This window comes from Schistocerca serialis, chromosome 5 (genome assembly GCF_023864345.2).
Source record: "Schistocerca serialis cubense isolate TAMUIC-IGC-003099 chromosome 5, iqSchSeri2.2, whole genome shotgun sequence".
NCBI lineage: Eukaryota > Metazoa > Arthropoda > Insecta > Orthoptera > Acrididae > Schistocerca > Schistocerca serialis.
The window spans coordinates 269,169,178-269,188,212 of NC_064642.1; the positions used below are offsets into that span (position 1 = coordinate 269,169,178).

At 37.6% G+C, this 19,035-nt stretch overlaps 1 protein-coding gene across 2 annotated transcripts in view; it reads left to right on the forward strand.

Moving 5' to 3' along the window:
* The window catches only part of LOC126481594 (PC-esterase domain-containing protein 1A-like), a 260,962-nt gene that overhangs the window by 142,049 nt on the left and 99,878 nt on the right, over window positions 1-19,035 (forward strand). For both annotated transcript variants that reach the window (XM_050105457.1, XM_050105456.1), the window contains exon 5: window positions 18,052-18,194. In XM_050105457.1, coding sequence (XP_049961414.1) covers window positions 18,052-18,194 — 143 coding nt within the window. The remainder of the gene's footprint in view (window positions 1-18,051; window positions 18,195-19,035) is intronic.

Consider the following 19,035-nt stretch of genomic DNA (forward strand, 5'->3'; position numbering starts at 1 on the left):
AGAAAAGATACATAATTAAAATTTTCGCCTGAGAACTCCCAAGAATCTTGACTGCTGAACATGTATATTTTGAATTTAAGCATTTGCCTACCTAGAATAATTGTTACTTAAATATCCTCATTTAACACTCCTGTATGAAGTTATCATTAATAATGAAAATATTTCAATTAAAGTTAGAACTTTAGTCCCTGATTCTTAATTATTTTTACAAAACGTGGGACATTTACAACACTGTTTTTTTCCTGAGTAGAGGAGCGTGTGCAGAGCGGTTCCACAGACAAGTTGAAGTAGTGGGGGGTGTCCGCTAAGTGGCTGTTGCCTCAGAGATGTTGAAGTGAGCAGATTGCTAGTGGCACAAGTAAGTTTTGGCGACCCCCTTCGAACACTTGGAGAGTCAAACATGCAGCATTATTTGGAGCAGCATTATTCGATAAAGTCTGTGTGGAACTGAACAAAATTACTGCAGAGGTTTTGATGTGATTTGAGAGGCCTATAAAGAAGCAGCAATGTCACGATCAATGGTTTTCATGTGGCATGAGACATTCAAAGAGTTGCAAGGATGTGAAAGACGACAACTATGCTGGGAGACCTTCAGCAAGCCAAACTGATGAAGATTTTGGTGGAAGTGCATTTGTTCCTGTGAGACTGACTGTCACAGGTCAGTTTTAAGCTGGAGTGCTCCGCTGTTTGAAGGATGGAGTCCACCAAGTCTGCCACGTATGCCCTGGGATCAGATGATGGAGTTCTTCACAATGAAAACGAGTCCTCTCACATGTCATTCGCCAACAGCCAAGGTCAACATGACATCGCTGCTGAAGCCTCCCTGTGGCCATGACCTAGTTCCCGGGGACTTCTCTTTGTTAGTGTGAATCAAGAGAGACTGGAAAGGCAAGCAATTTGATATGATTTCTCTTGTCCCGGTAGCTTTGAAAAGGTCCCTTGACAACTTGCTACATGAAGAATTCCAGGAAGCCTAGGAACAATTGAAAAAATACTAGTAGCTGTGTGTTGATACCTAAGGGTCATATTTTGAGGACTTTTAGTTTGCTGTACAAAAATGTGTAATATATTTTTTGTTCAGAGACAAGTCTTGAAACTTTATGAACGCACTCTCTATTAAAACTTATCAGACTACGTAACGTGTTTCAAGTGAACTTCTGAGCAATGATATGCAATTCTGAAATAAGTAAATGAAAGTCTGATGCCTGTCAAACCCCCTTCCTGTTTTTGTATGTAATCAGTCGTCTTTGATGCGACTCAATTTAAAAATAAAAGGCATGATCAGGTCTGTCTGAAAATATTTTGCATATTTAATAAATAATTATTTGGGCCATAACAATTTAAGTTCATTTTCTATATTCTCAGAAATAGAACAGAGCTATTAAATAATTTTTTCCCATAAATATACATCTTTTCTTTGGTATCTGAAAAAATGTGACAGTGATCTGTTGCAAATAAGCTAAGTTATATTTCTTTTCTAAACTAATACAATCCAGACAGGAATCTTCCAGTATGTTTATGTATGCTTTTCGAAAACATTACAATTTTTGTCCCCTCAAAAATTATGTGAAATATGTGGAAGAAATATCACCACAGCAAAATTAACAAGCAAAAAAAGTTTCATTAAAATTTGAGCCAGTGGGTGCCAGACCGGGATGTATTGATTAGGAATGATCCTTTTTTTAAGCACAGTTGAAAGTATTTTGATTCCAGATTTATTTGTGTCAATTCATAGAAAATACATTAATATCTTTATTTGATTAGAAAGCATACAGTCCTGGGAATCATTTAAGGCCACAATTAGCTTCCCAGTGGGTCACAGAAATGTGATGTAAGCATTTTTCAACACCCATATAATATTTTCCAGGAATTGAAAAATGACATACTGAATCGCATATCTGTTAACTACATGCCTCTATTAACTTCTGAATGACTTTAAGACTAGATTGGTAGAAAAATCATGTAGAAAGAAAAGTCTTGCTACTAGGGGTGTAGGCCAATTGCTATAGAAAAAGCTAGGCGTATAATACCAGGTCACAAGCATCGTGAAACATAGTCTAGGTTAGCCAGGTGACGCAGAACATACGGACCGGGTGCAGAGATTTTGAAGGTGAGGATAAGTTACTTACAGTAGGAGGAGCAGGAAACAGCCTGGCTAGCAACTGAGAAGATAACATTAAAGGTGACTTTAGTGAAATAGAATCAGCAAAAGCACACTCTTGTAGGGTGCCAAAGTTTTGCAGTGACATGACCAGCCTTGGGTTAATGTGGCTGTTAGCTGTGTGTACAAAGAGCTGAGCACATTGCTTTGGACTGAAACAATGTCTCATATCTGTGCTGTGCCTGTTGCTGTGATGGGAGATAGGGATACACTATTCATGACCTCCTTTTGAGTAGAAGAGGGAAGGAAAGATTAGCTGAACACTGTACAGAAAGTATAATAGGGGCTAAAAGTACACAAGACAATATCCCTTTGATTACTGGAATCAAAAGGAACATTTTTTTAAGGTTGGAGTAATATTACAAAGTAGTGAAAGAAATTAGTGCAGTACAACACCATAATATGTGTAACATGTATCAGAAAAATTATTTATTTCATCAGAACAGTAAGGGGTTGAAAAACAAGATAGATGAGTAGATTGTGTGCCTGGCAGATGTGGAAAATTCTGAAATGATACATGTTCTGTGCCCCTTTGAACACCATGTAACCACAGGGATGGAGAAGTTAAATGTCAGGGATTATAGACTTGCAGAATTTTTATGTAGAGTTAACATGGAAAAAGGAGGAGTTGCAACGCATGTAAAAGTTGAAACTGTCACAAATATTGAAACGAATAGTTTTTGTGTTGATCAGAACCTAGACACGTGTGCTTGGAGAGTTGGTACTGCAGAATACTCTGATATTTGTGTTAGTTACAGATCACCTCTAGGAAACTTTCAGCTATTTATGAGAAATCTAGATGTGTTATTGAGCTGCCTGTCAGACAAGAAGAAACAGTTTGTGGAGATTTCGGTGTAAATATATTGAAAGATGTGGATGGGAAAAATTAACTAAAATTATTATTTGGCTGTTTGAATCTAATTTCAGTAGTCAGTTTTCAAACTCATATGCAGCAAAACAGTAAGAAATCGGTTGATAACATTTTTTATAGACAGTGCTCAGGCTGAGACAATTCACATGTACCCAATTGCTAATGGACTATATGATCATGATGTGCAAGTAACATAAATAAACAGAATGGCACCTTACAACCCTGACTGGTTCATACAAAGCAGTTCAGAGGCTTGTTAACAAGAAGAGGATACAATGGCTCAGGGAATTAGAACCTTATGTAGGAGAGAGGAAAATTTATGTAAAGGCCAGAGTAAATAAAGATCGAACATTACTTGTATACTACAAGTATGGAAAGTCATTAAAATGTCCAGAAGTTTGCATTTCCTAACACAAGTAACTAATGCAGATAACAAGATTAAAGCTATATGGGACACAGTCAAATGGGAGACAGGATAGTCACTCAGTGTACAAGCTTCTGTAACAGTTAAACTAAATGATAATGTTGTGACTGATAATTTATAAGTTGCAAGTACTTTTTAAATGTACCTGCAAGCAAAGGATTAAATGGTTCAGTTCAAGAAGCGAGAGAATATAGTAAAAACTTTGTTCCACAAAACTTTAAAAAAACTGGAAGTAGCAGCGACATCGCTCACTGAATGTAATAGAACTATAAAACTTATGAAAAAGAGAAGCTCATGTGAAGCTGATAAAATTCTGAAAAGTTGTTCAAACTTAATAAGTAATGTCCTAAAATTAAAAACCAAAGAGCTAGTGGTTGCTGGTGATTTTAATATAGATGTCCTGAAAAACACTGTCAGTGAACAGTTATTGAAATCAGTTACATTGTCATTCAATTTAGTTTCTACTGTAAAAGTCCCAACTAGGGTTCTAAGACTACCATTGATAATGTCTTTATAGACAATTCTAGGCAACTAAGCCACATCACAAAACCAGTAGTTAATGGGCTATCTGACCATGACATGCAACACCTAACATTAAATTTTGAAAATTGTCAGGGTAAAACAGCTATCAGAACTGAGTACAGAAGGCCAATAAAACAGTCAAAAACTGAGAAATTTTGGAGATTGCTCGAATAAATTAATTGGATGGATGTTTACAGCAGCCAAGACACAAATGCAAAATACAAAATATTCATTAATAAAGTTAGCACCTTATTTGAAAATTGTTTTTCCCTGAAGATAACTCAAATTAAGCAGAAGTCTACTAAGAAACCATGGGTCACACAAGGTATAAAGATATCATGTGAGACAAAAAGGAAACACTATCTGATATGTAGGGACACCTTTGATACAAGCATCATAGCTCATTACAAAAATTACTGCAAAATATTGAAGTAGGTTATCCAGAAATCCAAACACCTCCATTATGAGAAGAAGATAAATACATCCAGCAATAAAATAAAAACAATATGGGATATAGTTAAGTCGGAGACAGGTAGGAACAAAAAGAGGAGGAGCGAATAGCTCTATAAATAAATGAAACCCTGGTAACAAACGCATGTTGTGTTGCAAACAATTTAAACAAATATTTTGTTCCTCTCACTGGTAGCATGGGGTTCTCAGGTTCAGTAAATGATGCAATGGAATATCAGACCAGAGCACACAAGCAACCTCAGTAAAGTGGAATTGACACTTACTTCACCCAAACAAATGAATCCATCATAAAGTCCTTGAAATCAAAGCATTCTAGTGGTTATGATAACATATCAACAAAGTTAATAAAAGAGTGTTCATGTGAGCTTAGTCATATCTTAAGTTATTTGTGTAATCAATCACTTATCACAGGAACATTCCCGGACTGGCTTAAATATGCTTTCCACAAGAAAGGGGACAAAGAAATGCCATCAAATTACCGACCGATCTCACTTTTGGCAGCTTTTTTAAAAATCTTTGAAAAGGTTATGTTCAAGTGTCTACTTAAGCACCTTGGTGAAAATAACATACTGTCAAAGCCACAGTTTGGGTTTCTTAAGGGTTCTGATATTGAGAAGGCTATTTACACATACAGTGAAAATGTCCTTAATTCATTAGACATTAGAGGCAACTGGCATATTCTGTGACCTGTCAAAGGCTTTTGATTGTGTGAATCACAGCATTCTTTTAAGTAAATTAAAATATTATGGCATCACTGGTAGTGCTGCAAATTGGTTTCAGTTATATTCTACTAATAGAAAACAAAGGGTGTCATTACGTAACACTTCAGCAGTAGGCAATCAGACATCATCTAACTGGGAAGAAATTACATGTGGTGTTTCCCAAGGCTCCATATTAGGTCCACTACTTTTTGTTGTGTATATTAATGACCTGTCATCTGTTACATTACCAGATGCCAAGTTTGTCTTATTTGAAGATGATACAAACATTGCAATAAATAGTAAATCATATATAAATTTAGAAAGAGCAGCTAATCAAATTTTTACCGACATTAATAACATCTACATCCATACTCTGCAAGCCACCTGACGGTGTGTGGTGGAGGGTACTCTGAGTACCTCTGTTGGTTCTCCCTTCTATTCCGGTCTTATATTGTTTGTGGAAAGAAAGATTGTCGGTATGCCTCTGTGTGAGTTTTAATCTCTCTGATTTTATCCTCACGGTCTCTTCGCGAGATAAACGTAGGAGAGAGCAATATACTACTTGACTTCTCAGTGAAGGTATGTTATCGAAACTTCAACAAAAGCTGTACCGAGCTACTGAGCATCTCTCTTGCAGAGTCTTCCACTGGAGTTTATCTATCATTTCCGTAACTCTTTCGCGATTACTAAATGATCCTGTAACGAAGTATGCTGCTCTCCGCTGGATCTTCTCTCTCTCTTCTATCAACCCTATCTGGTACGGATCCCACACCGGTGAGCAATATTCAAGCAGTGGGCGAACAAGTATACTGTAACCTACTTCCTTTGTTTCTGGATTGCATTTCCTTAGGATTCTTCCAATGAATCTCAGTCTGGCATCTGCTTTACCAATGATCAACTTTATATGATCATTCCGTTTTAAATCACTCCTAATGCCTACTCCCAGATAATTTATAGAATTAACTGCTTCCAGTTGCTGACCTGCTATATGGTAGCTAAATGATAAAGGATCTTTCTTTCTGTGTATATGCAGCACATTACACTTGTCTACATTGAGAGTCAATTACCATTCCCTGCACCATGCGTCAATTCGTTGCAGATCCTCCTGCATTTCAGTACAATTTTCCATTGTTGCAACCTCTCGATATACTACAGCATCATGCCCAAAAAGCCTCCATGAACTTCCGATGTTGTCCACAAGGTCATTTATGTATATTATGAATAGCAACGGTCCTACTACATTCCCCTGCGGCACACCTGAAAACACTCTTACTTTGAAAGACTTGTCTCCTTTGAGAATGACATGCTGCGTTCTGTTATCTAGGAACTCTTCAATCACATAATTGGTCTGATAGCCAATATGCTCTTACTTTGTTCATTAAACGACTGTGGGGAATTGTATCAAACGCCTTGCGGAAGTCAAGAAACATGGCATCTACCTTGGAACCTGTGTCTATGGCCCTCTGAGTCTGGTGGACAAATAGCGTGAGCTGGGTTTCACAAGATCGTCTTTTTCGAAACCCATGCTGATTCCTACAGAGTAAATTTCTAGTCTCCAGAAAAGTTATTATACTCGAACATAATATGTGTTCCAAAATTCGACAACTAATCAACGTTAGAGATATTGGTCTATAGTTCTGCACATCTGTTCGACATCCCTTCTTGAAAATGGGGATGACTTGTGCCCTTTTCCAATCCTTTGGAATGCTACACTCTTCTAGAGACCTACGGTACTGCAAGAAGGGGGACAAGTTCTTTCGTGTACTCTGTGTAAAATTGAACTGGTATCCGATCAGGTCCAGCAGCCTTTACTCTTTTGAGCGATTTTAATTGTTTTTCTATCCTTCTGTCGTCTATTTCGATATCTAACATTTTGTCATCTGTGTGACAATCTAGAGAAGGAACTACAGTGCAGTCTTCCTCTGTGAAACAGCTTTGGAAAAAGGCATTTAGTATTTCGGCCTTTAATCTGTCATCCTCTGTTTCAGTACCATTTTGGTCACAGAGTGTCTGGATGTTTTGTTTTGATCCACCTACCGCTATGACATAAAACCAAAATTTCTTAGGATTTTCTGCCAAGTCAGTACATAGAACTTTACTTTCGAATTCGTTGAATGCCTCTTGCATAGCCCTCCTCACACTACATTTTGCTTCGTGTAATTTTTGTCTTTGGCTATGTTTATGTTTGCTGTGAAGTTCTCTTTGCTTTCGCAGCAGTTTTCTAACTCTGTTGTTGTACCACGGTGGCTCTTTTCCATCTCTTACGATCTTGGTTGGCACATACTCATCTAATGCATATTGTACAAAGGTTTTGAACTTTGTCCATGATGCTCAACACTATCTGTACTTGAGACAAAACTTTTGTGTTGAGCCGTCAAGTACGCTGAAATCTTCTTTTTGTCACTTTTGCTAAACGGAAAAATCTTCCCTCCTTTTTTATTATTTCTGTTTATGGCTGAAATCATCGATGCAGTAAACCACTTTATGATCGCTGATTCCCTGTTCTGTGCTAACTGTTTCAAATAGTTCGGGTCTGTTTGTCACCAGGAAGTCTAATATGTTATCACCACGAGTCGGTTCTCTGTTTAACTGATCAAGGTAGTTTTCAGGTAATACACTTAAAAAAATTTCACTGGGTTCTTTGTCCCTGCCACCCGTTATTAACGTCTGAGTCTCCCAGTCTATATCCGGCAAATTAAAATCTCCACCCAGAACTACAACATGGTTGTTAAATCTACTCGAAATATTTTCCAAATTTTCCTTCAGGTGCTCTGCCTCAACAGCTGCTGAGCCAAGGGGCCTATAAAGACATCCAATTACCGTGTTTGAGCCTGCTTTAACCGTGACCTTCACCCAAATTATTTCACATTTCTGATCTCCGTCAATTTCCTTTGAGACTATTGCACTTTTTATCGCTATAGACACGGCTCCTCCGTCACTGTCCAGCCTGTCTCTGCGGTATACATTCCAATCTGAGTTTAGAATTTCATTACTGTTTACATCTGGTTTCAGCCTATTTTCTGTCCTTAGTACGATGTAGGCATTGTGACCATTTATTAATGAGAGCAGTTCTGGGACCTTAGTATAGACACTACTGCAGTTTACTATTACCACATTTATATTGTTATTGCCTGTTGCATTTTGCCTACTACTGCCTTGTCGTATTTCAGGAGGCGTCTTGTCGGGCCTAGGGAGGGAATTCTCTAACCTAAAAAACCCACAAGTGGTTAATAGCCAATTCACTGTCATTAAACTTTGAAAAGACCCACTATATGCAGTTCAGAACTTCGAAGAGATTTCCTTCTAGTGTGTGTATAAAATATGCCTACATGGAAATAGGAGAAGTTCAGAGTGTAAAATTCTTGGGATTACAACTTGATAATAAATTCAGTTGGGAGTGACATACTAACGGACTGCGAAAGTGCCTAAACAAGTCTGTGTTTGCAATGCGAAGGTGTCAGACATAGGAGATATAAATATAAAAAAAACTGGCATATTTTGCTTATTTTCACTCCATTATGCCATATGGTATCATATTTTGGGGTAATTCCACAAACCGAGAAAAAGTTTTTACAGTACAGAAGCGTATAGTAAGAGTAATGTGTAGTGTAAATCCAAGAACGTCATGTCAAAACCTATTCAAAGAATTGGGCATACTAACCACAGCTTCTCAGTATATTTATTCCTTAATGAAGTTTGTTGTAAATAATACATCTCTTTTTCCAACTAACTGCTTAGTACACAGTGTCAATACTAGGAATAAGAACAATATCCATAAAGATTAAAAATCACGTACTCTTGCCCAGAAAGGAGTCCAGTATTCAGCAATGCATATTTTCAATAAGTTACCAGCAACCATTAAGAGTTTTGTTTCAGCCAAGGCACAATTTAAACAAAAATTAAAATGATTTTTGGTGGCTAACTCCTCCTACTCCATCCATGAATTTCACAACAAGTGCAGTAGATCATTTTAATGAAAATTTATTATACTTTAATTTTTGACAATACTTGGTTGTAACAGCCAAGTAACTAGCTACTGTGTGAATGATGGACTTAATGAAAGCATATGTAAGTATTAAACCTGTAAATATTAGAACTTTAATTTTAATTTGTGTACATAATTGTACTGTTTGCCTGAGAAGCATTAAAATTAATACAACTCAAGTTCTTGTAATTAAATTTTTGTAATATGTTTATCTGACATGTTCCACCCCCAGGAGGATCCCCTCTTTTGTGGGTCTATGGAATGAATAATTAATAAAATAAAATAAAATAAAATAAGCAACGCATCCGTGGCACAGGGAATTTTTCCAGACAGGTGACAATATGCAGTTATTAAACTACTTCGTAAGAAAAGTGACAAGACAGTCTGAAACAATTATCATCCAATTTCCTTAATTACATCTTTTTCCACTATATCAGCAAATGTAAGTTACTTGGCAACAGTTGCTCACTTAAACAGAAATGATTTACTTAGCATATCACATTTTGGATTCCAGAAGCGTTGCTCGACAGAGAACGCTGTTTGTACATCCACTTGTCACATAGCACAAATCTTAAATAATGGTGTTTTGCCAGTTGGTACTTTTTCTGATGTTTCCAAGGCGTTTTATTGTGTAAATTGCAAGACTCTCCTAGAAAGGACTCAAGTTTTCTGGAATTGGTGGATTTATGCACAACTGGTTTGAATCATACTTAACAAACAATGCAAGAGGTTGTGCTGAATAATTCAAACAATGTCAGAAAAGTAGAAAATTGTGACTGGGGGGAAAAGAAAACCAGAAAGGGAGTCCCACTGGGTACAATTTTGGACCCACTACTATTCCTTATATATGTGAATGACCTTCCACTTAACATTCAGCAAGCAATGTTCTTCCTGTAGATGATACTAGTGTTACAATAAATCTCATTAGAGACAGCAACAGAACAGTTCGTGATATCTTCCAGTGCTCACACCCAGAGGCAGTAGTGGAAGTGTTGCATTTGTGTCAGCCCAGTCTAGATGAGTTCTTTAGCTGCCCACTCACTGTGAATGAGTGGTGGCTTTATGTCTTATGACCCCAACACAAAGAAGTGAAACAAGCAGTGGGAACATGTGGATTCACCAATGCTTAAAAGGCCATCCATTGTTGAGCAAAGCAGCGTTTTTTTGAGATTGCCTGGTGCGATGCTAAGAGATTATGCCCTGAGGGGGCAGAATGACACAGGAACATGCTACTGAAATCTCGGATGAGGTTATGGGAGGCTGCCAAGATAAACATCATGGGAACCTATTTAAGGGGCAGTATTTTTCCTCTAAAGTGCCCTGGCACATTCTGCATGCTGCTTCTTTAGCAATCAAATTTTGTCACACACATATTCTCTTGATCTGCCACCCAATGACTTTTCCTATATCTGTGAATGAAGGAACCAATCATGGCAGATGTTTCGAGAATGGTGATGTGAAATTTGAGGTGAAATGTTTACTGAACAGTAAAAATGCTGACTTCTGCAGCCAAAGTCTTCCTCAAGTCATCCATCATTGGGGAACATGCATCGTATTGTAGTTACATTTGTAGGTCAGCTTGATTTTTTTTTTTTAATGATAATTAAAACTTCATGACTATCTCTCGTGTGTAACAGACCGTTCACTGTTGTTACTGAAACCATTTTTTAAAGATGGTCTTTTTTAAAGGTGGTTGACGTACCTGAAGGCTCCATCAGGATGATTGGTGTGACTACCACTGAAGCTTTGGGAAAATGACATCACAATGTTCAAAAATGGACACAAACACAAAGGTGTCAACTGCCTTTCCATTGGAAGTATGTTACAGCACTTCTGATTTCTCAGTGACTGCTGCGATAACGAACATCACTTCAGTCAAACAAAGGGAACATATAGCTTTACTGAGGACCCCAGAGGCCTTAGAGAAAAAGAAGTTGTCAAAGGGGTCAAATTAACAGATGGATCATTGTATAAAATGGATTGTGACCCAAATTGATTGAAAGGATTGTCATCTCAGCTTATTTACAACCAAACGTATGGCTTCAGGTCACGTGGAATTTATGAAGGCCCTTGATATATTCGGAATCCGGAATCATTGGCAAGTCCTTACCAGTCTGTTGGACACCAAGTTAACTGCTGTAAGGAATGCTGGTGATGGAATATTGTATCCAGTTATCCCCAGCACATCTATATGATTTCCTTCTGGCATTGCCCCATGTCGCCAAATCAGATCGAAATAATAAATGTAAAATAGTGTGCACTGCATTTCTCACTTGCCATTCTGTCACCAAGGCAGCACTGGTCACTGAATCACCAGAGTCCTTGTGGAAGGTATAATTTTGAACATGAAGTACTACATGTAATAATCTTTTATCATAGAAAAACATTTATCATGATTAGTGTGATAGATTGTTTCATGGCGCGAACAAGAAAAGTATTCGTTGGTAAGAACAGCATGGCTGCAGTGCATATTAAAAGGCAGCAGTATTGAAGTATGTCAGTTTTGGTTATGGAATTTCTTATCATCAGACCGTAAAGTAGACATTCACAATCAAAGATAAATCTCTCAAGAATCTTACGTAAGGTGAACAGGGTTTTCAGGTAAGTTCCTCACCATGTGCCAGTTACACATCTCATTGCATTCATCTATGTTTCTGCCCCAAGTGAGGTATTTATTACACCAAGCTTAATACTACTGAGAAAACGTGGAATTCTTCTTTATGTAAAAATCACTGTTATTTTTCCAACGTTAACTCCAGATCGTTCTCCCTCAGGCAAATTCTCTGCTTTGATACACCATGATGCATAATTTCTTTTGTTGTTTTAACAGAATAAGCAGATGAATACAAGCAAAAATGATCAGCTAATTGCAAGACAGCTACTCTTGGCATTAACCATTTGTAAAGATCTTGCCTTTGTCCTATCATTGGCTCAGTGATAGAATATGCTATTGACTAACCATGGTCCAATGATTTTGTAATTGTGTTTTAACTCATTTGCAGTGCTAATGCTTTATCAGAAAAAAAGTTTCTGTGTTCTTTCCAACACTGCAATTTTACATGTTATAAACTCCATGTATATCATTGGATATTAGAGAACAAAAAATAATCATCAATGATGATCCATTGAACATCAGTTCTCAGAATCCCTGTGGTTATCAAGAGCACCCTTTCTTTTTCTTCCAAAATACAAACTGGGTCTTTGAAAGAATATTATTATTCTCTGTCCACCACCCTAACTTACTTTTAACAGTTTATCCAAGTGTCAACTTGAAGATGGTGGTATTGGCCTGTAGGTGAATGGGATGGAAGAATCTTTGTTTCGTTTAAGATCAGGAATCTGAAACACCCAACAATATTTCTCATATAACCTTCACAATACAGGAAGTACTTAAGATGGAAAGTTTTGGATCATGCTGTAATATAATACCCAGTTTTATGATGGGGTGGGGTGGGGGTGGGGGGGGGGGGGGAGAGAGAGAGAGAGAGAGAGAGAGAGAGAGAGAGAGAGAGAGAGAGAGAGAGAGAGAGAGAGAGATTAATCAGTTGTTCTGTATAAGAAGTACATAGTTAATGACCTTTTTCATTCCCGTGAAATTGAACATCTTTGTTTTACAAAAGGAAACATGGTCTGTCGTAGGCTATAAAGTAAACATTTTTGATTTAAATCATGTGTCTGCCTAATTTTGGCCACAAGTCATCTTCAAGCACCTTTGTATCACCATCTTTTGCACACACTTTTTGTTGAACCACCTGCAATCATTCAACTTCAGAATCTTTATTCAATACTGTTTAGAGGCTGCAGATCCTCACGGAAACAAAATCTTTATTTTAGGTACAAGCTGGCATAATTCTGTGCAAGAATGGCTCTATCCAATGCATATGTCTCCTCGGAATTCTTTTTTATCTATTACTTCTAAAAACCTGATCTCTTAAAATAGCTCTGTTGTACTGGTAACTTTACATATTGAATCACAGTACTGAAACCAGCTTTCCCTTAATACACCTTCAAAAATTTTTCTTTCTGCGTCTGTTCACCTGTACTGTCAAAAACTTATCAATCTCGCATTGGTGTTTTTTTTTTTTTTTTTTTTCTTTATTAAGATAGAGCTAACCTTCTTCTTGCTATGGCCTGGACAGTCTATGTTCCACCAGACAACTGTCTGTAATTTGTCTTCATTGTTGATCCTTAGAGCAGAGATACTTATGTTAGCTGTTTGTTTAGTTACGAAGATGAACTTATTAATCTATTGTTGAAATTCTCGTATTTCTTCTGTTTAAATTTTTTTATAACATTCCTGATATCCCTTTCTAACATTCCATCTGGATGTGGGGTCTACTTGTTGGTAGTGACTGTATACAGACCCGATCTTCATTAAGTATTGGATAATAATTCAATCCTAGAATGTCCTGGAGCACTTCCCATTGGCATTATGGTGATACAGAGGGAGAGCTGTGTCAAATTAATGCAGATTTTTCTCTGTCAGGAGCAGTAGCCATTGTTGGGGAGTTGCTATTGATAATAGCAATTAATTACTCCTCAACAAGAGTATGGTGTCACCCATTCTGTCATTATAGGCACTCTCCTGACTGTCATGAGCATCATAGACTCAGCATAATGTGAAAGTATTTCAGCCAGAATATCGTTGTTCATGATGGATAGCTATGTTAGCTGGGAGCACATTGCTGAAACTAACTCTTGGGTCATTTAACAACTGATGGGAATAATTATAGCTTCTGTGATTTCTTAATTTCTTGGACGTACTTGCATTTCCAGTCTCTAATTCTCCACTCTTAATTGTGGAATTAGCAGATTGCTAGCATATGCCATATGTCTCTGCCTGCTTCCATAATCCTGTTTTTTACCAGAACAGCTCTTCTTACAGACGAGGAGAAAGAGGAGGAGGAGGAAGAGAGGAGGGGATCAACTTACTTCCTCATTCCCGTAAGTTCATATTGTTGATTCGAGGTACGTTGATGTTTGCAGGCAAAGGGAAGGACTGACGTCTGAGCATGTTTTGCATTGCATAAATGCCAGCTTCTTTCAAGCTCCAGTGTTCTTTTGTACAATTATTTCATTAATTCTTTCCCTAAACAGAAAGATTCTACATTTTTTGTTTGTGGTTTTGTGCATCCACTCACAGTGTAAGAAAGAGATACTGAGATGGCACTGTTCCTTAGTATGTTGACTGCTGTGATATTGACAGCAAAACTGTTTAGGTGTGTGCCAGCAATGAAAATACAGCAGTTGTTTCAATGCTGGAATGTATGGAATCGATTCACAGTGCTTGCAGTGAATAATAATTTGTGGAGTGATTTGCATATGACATACCTCATTCACTTGCCATTGGATCTCTCTTTCGTGCGTGAAATTTCTTGCTTTGAGTACACCAGTATGGACCTTTATCTTCCAGCCTATGCTGCTGGAAGAACATCCGCAACTGAGCATTACAGCAGAGGTTGAAAATACCGCTTCAGTTGTAAATCTCTTTATTTTCACGTGACTGGTTTCGGACTGTGCTACGACACCTGAAGATCGGCTTATAACAGTCCAAAACCTGTTGTGTGAAAGTAAAGAAATTTACAACTGAAGCGGTATTTTCAATTTCTGCTTTCAACCTATGTCAGTTTTGAGGTAATTTTTCTCATGGAAGGCCTTGCTACATTTAATCTGTCACCATCGTTGCTTGGTCCATATTCATTTCAATATCTATCTCGTATTCACTAACATTGTTATTATTGCTACTAGGTTTCGGATGTGGAGCTATCAGTTTTATCAAGCCTAAAGCATGTCTTTCTTAATTGTCTATAAAGTCACTGTTACTGACTATGGGGGTACACCTTTCTTTCCACTAGATCGACTTTGCAGCTAACATTTGGCAGCCATTTTGAGGTGACCAGTTGGTTAATATTTATGATAGAAGAGCAAGTTGCATATATCAAAAGTAAACCTCAGATGTCAATGTTCATTCCTTGATTTGTGTATGCCCCAGATACAGAACTGGCAGAAGTAATGATAGGAATATGATACGTATGTTTTTCAAAGACAGAAACTCTTGATTACTTTTCCCAAGCATGTTTTAGCACACTTGTGCCTTCATTAATGGGGGCCTTTATTTAAATTTCATACCTTAATTACTATTTTGTTTATTGTAGAACATTAATTACTCTTATCTTGGTTGTTGTTGTTGTTGTTGTTGTTGTTGTTGTTGTGGTCTTCAGTCCTGAGACTGTTTTGATGCAGCTCACCATGCTACTCTATCCTATGCAAGCTTCTTCATCTCCCAGTACCTACTGCAGCCTACATCCTTCTGAAACTGCTTAGTGTATTCATCTCTTGGTCTCCCTCTACGATTTTTACCCTCCACGGTGCCCTCCAGTACCAAATTGGTGATCCCTTGATGCCTCAGAACGTGTCCTACCAAACGATCCCTGCTTCTAGTCAAGTTGTGCCACAAACTCCTCTTCTCCCCAATTCTATTCAATACCTCCTCATTAGTTATGTGATCTACCCACCTAATCTTCAGCATTCTTCTGTAGCACCACATTTAGAAAGCTTCTATTCTCTTCTTGTCTAAACTATTTATCGTCCATGTTTCACTTCCATACATGGCTACACTCCATACAAATATTTTCAGAAACGACATCCTGACACTTAAATCTACACTTGATCTTAACAAATTCCTCTTCTTCAGAAATGCTTTCCTTGCCATTGGCACTCTACATTTTATATCCTTTCTACTTCAACCATCATCAGTTATTTTGCTCCCCAAATAGCAAAACTCCTTTACTACTTTAAGTGTCTCATTTCCTAATCTAATTCCCTCAGCATCACCCGATTTTAATTCAACTACATTCCATTATCCTCATTTTGCTTTTGTTGATTTCATCTTATATCCTCCTTTCAAGACACTGTCCATTCCAGTCAACTGCTCTTCCAAGTCCTTTGCTGTCTCTGACAGAATTACAATTTCATCGGCAAACCTCAAAGCTTTTATTTCTTCTCCATGGATTTTAATACCTACTCCGAACTTTTATTCTGTTTCCTTGACTGCTTGCTCAATATACAGATCGAATAGCATCGGGGAGAGGCTACAACCCTGTCTGACTCCCTTCCCAACCACTGCTTCCCTTTCATGTCCCTCGACTCTTATAACTGCCATCTGGTTTCTGTACAAATTGTAAATAGCCTTTCGCTCACTGTATTTTACCACTGCCACCTTCAGAATTTGAAGGACAGTATTCCAGTCAACATTGTCAAAAGCTTTCTCCAAGTCTACAAATGCTAGAAACATAGGTTTGCCTATCCTTAATCTTCCTTCTAAGATAAGTCGTAGGGTCAGTATTGCCTCAAATGTTCCAACATTTCTATGGAATCCAAACTGATCTTCCCCGAGGTCAGCTTCTACCAGTTTTTCCATTCGTCTGTAAAGAATTGGCATTAGTATTTTGCAGCCGTGACTTATTAAACTGATAGTTTAGTAATTTTCACATCTGTCAACACCTGCTTTCTTTGGGATTGGAATTATTATATTCTTCTTGAAGTCTGAGGGAATTTCGCCTGTCTCGTACATCTTGCTCACCAGATGGTAGAGTTTTGTTAGTCCTGGCTCTCCCAAGGCTGTCAGTAGTTCTGTTGGAATAATGTTGTCTACTCCCGTGGCCTTGTTTCGATTTAGGTCTTTCAGTGCTCTGTCAAACTCTTCATGCAGTATCATATCTCCCATTTCATCTTCATCTACCTCCTCCATTTTCATAATATTGTCCTCAAGAACATAGCCCTTGTATAGACCCTCTATATACTCCTTCCACCTTTCTGCTTTCCCGTCTTTGCTTAGAACTGGGTTTCCATCTGAGCTCTTGATATTCATGCAAGTGGTTCTCTTTTCTCCAAAGGTCTCTTTAATTTTCCTGTAGGCAGTATCTATCTTACCCCTCGTGAGATAAGCCTCTACATCCTTATCTTGGTAGCCTGTCATAAAACTGAAGTTACTCTGTTCATGTACATCTTCCTGATGTGGAAACAATATCACAAATGATGTGTAAATATAACATATTGTAGAACACTGCACTTGTCTTTTTATCAATGACTATTGTATCTTTTAAACCATGGCTTCATAAAGTGTAATATTTATCTCCATGCTGCATGTGAAATTCTCTTTTTCATGTGCAGCCCTGCTGCACGGCCTAGGTTCTATTTTCATTGTGGTGGGATCAACCAATGACAGTTCTTACATGCCACAGTGACATGGGAATGCACTTCTGCCTGCCTGCCTGTGCTCTGGAGGAGGAAGTGAGAGGGTGTTGTATGACTATCAAAGTTTAGTACATGACCAAATACAGATAAACATTCTGAGTTGAGATTTTATTTACACGGAATCGATCTTCTGGTTCTTTCCTAAATGGTTCATACAAATCAATACTGCACAGCTTTTTCATTGGTGATTCTTGTCATCACCTACTCAGGATCTCCCCTTAAGCAGGCTGTGTGGCTGTGGAAGCTCCATGCCACGTATTATGTGCTGTGATATAAAGGGACCCACTATCAGATTCTAACCACAGCATGCTGCACGAGTAGTACCTCAAATGAATAACACAAGACATACTGTCCAATGTATTAAATGATGCTTTAATGTATGTTTAAACAACTTGAACCCCAGAATAATATTAACTACAGATATGCTTCCTCATTTATAAACGATGATGAGGGTACAGAAACCGTGTACGTCTAATGCTTATGGGAGTAGTCACAGATTTAATTCTGTAGAAATTCTGTACCCTCGTGCTACCTTACCATAATTGTTGAATAAATATGATGCAGATGAGATGGAATAACACCAAAATAGGCAGAAAATTTCCATTTAAATGGCAATTAAAGAAGTGTATGACAGTGATTTTTGAAACATTTGCTTTACAGGAACCAAATGTACATATTGAGTTCCAGTTCATTACAAGATGTTATAATGTTGCCGTTGAACAGCTGATGACTGATATAAAGAAAGGCCGTAAGAAAGCTCCTGATGTGCTGCTATACAATTCTTGCTTGTGGGATTTGACAAGGTAATTTTCACTTGATTGTGCAGTGTATAATTTTGGTTCTGCCTTAAGGTTCTCTCCATTTGTCATACTAATTATAAAGATTAATTGGTTTGGAAATAATATGGGTAAATACCTTTAGAACACATTAATAATCATAGAGGTCTGTTAGTGGTGCCTGGATTAAATCTTGATATAATTTCTGGAAAACTTTGTTAGCTGCGTAAAGTGCTGAAAGTATTCTGTTGACTTAAGCTACAAATAAAGGATTCAGATTTCATGATAGTTTATCGCATTTCGAGCTTAAAACTTGCACAAAGGAAATAAAGTGATCTATAGTTTCGAAGTCATTTTATGTGCTGTATAAGTATGCATGTTAGTGGTAATTATTGTGTTTATAAAGTGTATTTTAGTTGTGCAGTGCTGGGTAGCATGTACATAAGTAGATAAAATGGGAAATATTAGGCTCATTTTCAAAATATTTTGGGTTCTGTAGTACCATGGACATCAAAGGAGAGATAACTCCAATGAATAACATTGATGCCTTATTGTAAACTTTTGACCTTGCAGTTTCTACTTCTTGGTGGTAAATATTGTCTCAAAGTTTAATAGTAATTCTTGGCCACATTGCACCTGTAAAAATGGTGCACCGACTAACTTGATGATACAGCATAATAACATACAAAATTACTAAATGAAGTTCAGTCTGAAGTCTTATACTATTTCTTGCAAAGAATAGAATGTAATGCACTGCTACATCTTTTTCCCTGGAGTCTCTGTCCGCCAAATGGATGGCTCATGTGCCATTAGACATACGACCAAGGAACTGCATTCAGCGAATCTAACGAAATTAAGAAAACTAATT